The sequence below is a fragment of the Epinephelus moara genome, chromosome 24 (assembly GCF_006386435.1).
Source record: "Epinephelus moara isolate mb chromosome 24, YSFRI_EMoa_1.0, whole genome shotgun sequence".
Classification (NCBI taxonomy): Eukaryota; Metazoa; Chordata; class Actinopteri; order Perciformes; family Serranidae; genus Epinephelus; species Epinephelus moara.
Window position 1 is genome coordinate 42,040,541 of NC_065529.1, and position 6,959 is coordinate 42,047,499.

The 6,959-nt window shown below is 41.4% G+C and overlaps 1 protein-coding gene across 1 annotated transcript in view; it reads right to left on the reverse strand.

Annotated features, from left to right (window-relative positions):
- Nucleotides 1-247: 247 nt before the first annotated feature.
- agtrap (angiotensin II receptor-associated protein) overlaps nucleotides 248-6,959 on the reverse strand; it is a 16,051-nt gene continuing 9,339 nt past the window's right edge. Inside the window, exon 5 of the mRNA XM_050037199.1 lies at nucleotides 248-1,370. Coding sequence (XP_049893156.1) covers nucleotides 1,243-1,370 — 128 coding nt within the window. The 3' untranslated portion in view covers nucleotides 248-1,242. The remainder of the gene's footprint in view (nucleotides 1,371-6,959) is intronic.

Consider the following 6,959-nt stretch of genomic DNA (forward strand, 5'->3'; position numbering starts at 1 on the left):
AATCAGCCCTGCAGCCGCAGTGTCATCACATTGTGTAATCTGCACACTAAAACTGAGAGTGCACAATTTATTCTGCGATCAGTAAACGATGTGCAAAACGCAGTGAACACGGTGCTGCTGCAGATAATAAATGTGAAGTTCATTTAAACTTCATTTAAAATTTGTGATGTGACAGGACTGTCTCATATCTGCTGTCCTCACACAGACATATTCTTACAGATCAACAGCTATCAGAGGCTGCACAGCATGTGGTCTATAATTTATTGAAACAAGTTTTACATTACAAAAGAGTGTTTCTGGCAGTCTAGAGGCCTGTAACTTTTATGACAACAACTGTAAGAATAATACATTTAAAATGCTTTGAAATGAGAAACTCATAAGTCATAACAAAAAGTAACAGTTACAGTGCTACATTTGACAGTAGTCTTAATACAGACTTTGCATAGATCAACATCACTATGAGTGAACAGTACCAGTCTGTGTGCCGCACTGCACTGTGAAGGTTTTTGCTCATTTCTCGCTCAGTTATGAGAAGAAAGGCCTCTAACTTCAATTTGGTTATTGCGTCTTCAACTCAGTCGAAGGATTTCACAGCTCTTACCAGTTGAAAAAGTACAAAGGCACAAGGTAGCTTCTAAAGGCATGACATTGAACATTCATTTCAGTTCTCGTGTTAAAAAATAACAGTGTTTGCTGTACCAAAAAGAAAAAAAAGAGTAATATGAAAATAACAAATACAAACTGCACACACACGGAGAATGTGATAATTTACAGATCACACAGAGAAACAGACAACACTCGTAATGTCTGTAAGTGCCAGATTTGTAAAAAGTGACTCACTTGGAAAAAAGTAAACTGACAAAACTGCTGCAGACAGTTTCATTCAACACCTCTCTACTAAAAACAGTAGGCGGTAACAACAGTAACACAGCATGGGAGTGGTGGAGCAGTGTTTTCCTCTGTATTTATTCAGCAATGATGTGCCAGCTCAGCAAAAACATTACAACCTTTGAAGATAAAATGGGTGTAACTGTGCCACATTTAATTCTAAAGCCCAAACAGAGCTAATGAGTTACTGTACTAAAAGCATTCAGTTTGGTGTCAGGGTTGCAATCTGCAGCAGTCCAACGGCACACAGCACAGGGACCGATGTGGAATCAATTGTAAAAATTTGCCCCTGAGCACTGCGCTGCTGCATAAAAAGTCAGAGGAAAACACTGCATGGTTCAGCGCCTGGTTCTCTCAGTATGAGTGAACTGCTGGTTTGCCATCCTGGGACTGATTGAAGGGATTCCCTGAGCTGGAAGACTCCTGGTCCTGCTGGTCAATGGACTGGTAGGCATCTCTGTTTCGTGATACAGAGGGGAAACCTGCAGAGAAAAGCCAAACGTCTTCAACACACCAAACCCCCGCCGTGTAAATGTATTATTCATAATCATATCTGCTTAGAATCACTGCGGCTAATCAAGGATGTTGCAATATACATAATAAAACTGATTGCACGAGCAAGGAATCCTTAGACAGCTTGTACAGAAATTCATTTTCAGCCCAAACGCCAGGACACGTGTTGGCATTGTACACTTCTGCAAACCACAAATACATTACATTTGCATGTTTCATACATCTTAACAATGTTTCTAAAGTCACGTAGCGTATTAGCTGCATCATCGGGATGTGGAGGGGATGGTGAATGACGTGTCACTTAGGCGAGACACCTGCCATGCTGCATGCCACTGTTTGAGACCAACATAAAAAAAACAGATGTCCAAGCATGTTTCCAGTGGCTGTTTAGGCACTAAACAAGGATGTTTTGTAGCAACCCCTCGGTTTTTGTCAATTGGCATGTTAGGCGGTCTGTAGCAACCTGCCAGTGTCTTTCCATCTGTGTGTTTCCAGCTGCTTTTTTGGACAAAACTTGTGTGTTTTGTAGCGACTTATGTGTTTCCAGTGGCTTTTAAGGCTCCAAACATAAGTGTTTTGTAGCTACCTGTCTGTATTAAACCAGGGGCTTTTTAAGCTCCAAAGGAAGTGTTTTGTGGCAACCCATCGGTGTTTTTCCAGTGGGTATTTAGGCTCTAAAATTTGTTTTGTAGCAACCTATCAATATTTTTCCAGCAATGTATTAGGGTCCAAACAAGGGTGTTTTGTAGCTTTTAAGTTTTGTAGCAATTCATCTGTGAGTTTCCAGCGACTTTTTAGGCTCCAAATGTAAGGGTTTTGTAGTGACCTGTCTGTGTTTATTCAGCTGCTTTTTAGGCTCCAAATGTAAGGGTTTTGTAGTGACCTGTCTGTGTTTATTCAGCTGCTTTTTAGGCTCCAAATATAAGTGTTTTTCCCGCGGATATTTAGGCTCTAAAATTTGTTTTGTAGCAACCTAACATTGTTTTTCCAGCAACATATTAGGGTCCAAACAAGGGTGTTTTGTAGCAACCTATCATTGTTTTTCCAGCAACATTTTAGGGTCCAAACAAGGGTGTTTTGTAGCGACCTGTCTGTGTGTTTCCAATGGCTTTTTAAGTAACAAATCTGGGTGGTCTTTGCAACTTTTTTGTGTTTTTCCAGTGTTTTTTTAGGCTCCAAACATAGGTGTTTTGTAGCAACCTGTCTGTGATTTTCACAGTGACCCATTGGTGGGGGCAGTTGCACGAAAAGTGGTTCCTTTTACCGAAACATCCCTGCTTTTCCTGCTGTGATTCTGCCCCCCTAAAACTGGGTATTTCAAGCCCAAAACTGATCTTTTCCCAACCATCCCCAAGTAAATTTTATGCCTAAACCTATCCACATGTCAACCACAGTGTTGTTAAAATGTAAAGTTTCAACATGTCCACTTCACAATAATGTGCAAATGAAATATATCTATGGTTTGCATTAAACGTACACTGCCAACATTTCTACTGGTGATTGGGTTGGATTTCATTTCTCTTCACACAGAGATTCACAGCACAGTTGTTGTTATCTAGATTAGAGCATCTGGCCCCCTCTGGATAAATATAGATTATACTGTTGGAAATGTTCTTTGCCAAGACGCAGTAAAGCACACACTGCCTCTGATGGACGCTGGGCTGAGAAAACAGCTAATTACACAAGAAAACCTCTTTGAGTGGTGCCGAGTTCTTCCCATTTCATCACTCTCTTTACACCCACTACTGTCTGATTGAAGCTGCTTGCTCTGCAGCTAATTGACGAGACATTGACCACAGGAACAGATCATCATCAGTAATCTGAGAATGAGTCTGAAAAATCTCATGTGAGTAGAATCTTCTAATACGTGTTTACACTGAAAACCTTTGCATGCCAACTCCTGGGTGCTTTATACTTTATGTAAACATGCTTTATAAGAAATTCTAAGAAGGCAGTACACTGACACAATCCATCTGAAAAGTCTTAAAAAGCTCCCAATGCTCTTAAACAAACAGCCTCCTCTCTGACACGGCCAGAATATCAATGACGTGTTTTTGGAAGTTCAAAGGCTCACACACTCTTACGTCTGTGTGGCCCAGAGTCCTGTAACTGTGACAAACACGCACATATTAATGCTAATCAAACAAACACTTTCATTGCAACAGGTTTGGATGATTTGCAAAATTATATATTAATTTGACCAAATTTGCACAACTGTGATGTTTTTGATTTTTTAATTTCATTTAAAAGCATAAAAAATACATTAATAGGTCTGATGAAACTGCATCAAGTTTCTCGACAAACCTTCAATAACTTAAGTCTCACTCTGCATTTTAAACAGGTCACATTCATTGTCTATTATAAGTCAACATTACTTTAATTAGGCTGATTTGAGAATGTGCCCCATCATGCAGCTCTGCTTTAAATATATGCAAACAGAATACACAAACACAAATGAGGTGTCTGGAGAGTAAAAATATGAATAAAACATAGATGCAAACTTTCAGAGACATATAAACGCATATAATACAATAGACATACAGTGGTGACAAACACAGCTATGCAGGCAGGTATGGGAGGGCAGGGAGGACTGATGGAGGTGGGACAGAGAAGGATGGACAACAGAACATTAACAAAATAAAAACCAAGAGAAAAGAGTCAGTTTCTTTTTCGTCCCCTCTGCCTGATTTGTAATCTTACTTCCTGTGTGGGAGAGGATGGAAGAAGATGATTGGAGAAGAGAAACACTAAAAAGGGAAGAAGCCGGGAATCAATAGCGGCGGCCAATAAAGGCACTGTCAGCACTATCCGTAGTGCATCGACTGTCCACAGAGGTCTCTAAGTCTGAGAGGTCAAAGGTGAGCAATGGAGAAGAGAAAGGAAAAGAGACACAAGACAAAAAGTCAAATCATAACAGGAAAAACATGAGACAATACAAATGGTCACATGATACAAAACGTGACTGTGTGACAGACGGATGGACAGACTGTGAGGTTAGAAATGACAACATGCAGGAAAAGAACAGGGAAATTAAGATGCTGACACATTCTTACACATGAGGATTACACATCGACTGACTGCGTCACCACGAGCCAGCCGAGAACACTAAGCCCCGCCCTCCCTTAGTTACTGTTGCTGTACCTGTTGAGCTACACATTCAAGTACAGTTCATATAGTAATTATAGATTTTACGACTCATGATTGGTGGTAATTTTTTTACACAATCCTCTGCTTGCACAATGTAGAGCCCCTATCCGTTCTACAAATTTCATGCCTGTTTACTTCCTGTCAACTCTACAGTGACGTTAACTTCGCCTCCGATCTTAGTGACCTATGTGCTTTGTCATCCTTAAGTTAGTTACTTCAGTTTTTACAGTTGTATTTGTAGATACGTTGTACATACAGCCACCTATTTACCGTTCATTTTTGTATGAAGTGTTACTGAGTCATTTTAATTGCTATTAAAATTAATCAGCTAGCCTAGCTTGCTCCTAAAATGAAGAAAAGCACCGTCAAGTTCATGAGGAGGGCAGTCAGCGCTACAGAGCTTTACTTCTTGCCTTCCCAAAACGGTGTGCGTCAGTCACCTTCATATTTCTGAGAGCTCTTTGAAGCACCAAGTATAAAAGAGAGCCATAGCAACCTCAATTTCGCTACGCTCCAAAAAAAACAGGCTAACGTTGGTGCTCTTTTTTTACAACCGGTGCTTGAATGAGCTGCCGAAAACGACCCATAACACTATATGCAAACATGAACAGGAAATACAATGTGTAGGCTACAAAGCGTTCTGTAAAAGTGAAGTAGCATTAACTAACTTAAGGATGAAAGAACACTGAGGATGGACCATGGATTTATACTAATGAAAGGTCTACCAGATGACAAAATGGCACCTATTCATTCCACTGGAGTTGTCCGCCTGGTGCATACGCTAAAAAAGAGTTTCTAGCTTCCTTTATTTCGGCAGCTGCTAACCTTGGGGCTTGAGAGGGAGGTAACAGGAAGTTACAGCTAAAATGACAACTGCCTGGCAGATTTCAGCAGCTATAGCTTGCTTGCTAATTAATGGTAACTCTTCCTCTGGCTGACTTTGTCTCCAGCTGACACATGTCAAAATGAGAATAAGAAGGTCTCAAATATGCTCTGGCTAAACCGGTGCCATCTAATGATGCTCATAAATAGCCTGGTTCCAGACCATAGACCCCGCCCACTCAACTGAGTAGGCTTGCATCTCTGGTCTGGCATACTGCAATGAATTTGCGATTTATCTCGTCCAAGCGATGGAAGGACCAATGAACGCTGGGGGTGGGGGCGGGTCTAGCGATTAGTCAATCAGCGCCACGCTGATGTCAAGCTGTACGCCGGTGGGTAACTGGTGAGGATAGCAATAATGGCGATCGCTACAGATCCTACAGACCACATTAACGATGCTATCGAGGTATTTCGCCACTACTCGCGTTAATGGAGGACCAAATTAAGGAAGCTGGGCGTGCACGACGACGGAGACATTTTAAACGGGCAATGCTCGCTTGTTTTCGGCACCCCCGAGGCATGGATACTAATGACGTCAGATTCTGGGTGAGTCGTTGATCTCTACTGCTTGGTTAGGGAAAAATCAAATTCCCTCCCCCTTGTAAATCGCCTTCAATGGAGGCGATGTCAGACTGAAGGTTCTGGGAGCTTCAGTCTGATACTCAGGCTAGCTCATAAAGACAAGACTTAAGCTTACAGGTCCTTGGTATTGCAGGGTTGCTAGCTAGCACTGGTATTACAGTAGGCTCCAGTTTGAGAACAGGAAAATGTACAATCAGGCTGTTATTTATTTAGTTCTGCGACATTTGGATGTGATTGTCCAAGGGTTCCATAATGGCACCATTCCATTTACCCACATGGGTGATTTTCCTCAAGTGGGCCAAAGATAAGATGCCCATTATGGGCCCATACCCACTTGCAGCCAAGGTAGCCAGTGCATAACCCATGTGGGGCCCACTTGGGTAAACCCACCCATATGAGGAACTGGCACGGGGCCATTATGGGACCAATGGACAATCCCATATAGGGCCCATTTTTTAAGCTCATTTGCCAACCACATGGGGCCCACATACAAATGCTGACTGGGTAGTAATGAGTTTGGCCATACAGGGTTCAACGCTAAGGTTTTTTTTCACTTGCCCGGTCGGGCAAGTTGGTCAGAGATCTACTTGCCAAAAGTCAGTTTTTACTTGCCCTATAAAAATTGTTTAATATAAGCGGCTATCAAATAACAAAGACTGCAGTTATTTTTATGTTATGTAATCTTTATTCACACTGTATTTATTAATTAAAACAACATACGTCATGTATTGTAGTTTAATTCCTACACAAAAATGACAGTGTCAGGGCTTAAAGTGAAAAATTTGTCAATCGTTCTCTGTCTATAATTTTGCGCCCTACTTGAGCCATGCCCACCTCTATTTATTTTTCACCCCTCTCTCCAGTTCTGCTGTATTAACACCGGGTTTAATATATTTTGCTTCCATCTCTCTGCCCTGCTCTACTCTACTTCAACGCTACTTAGCTCT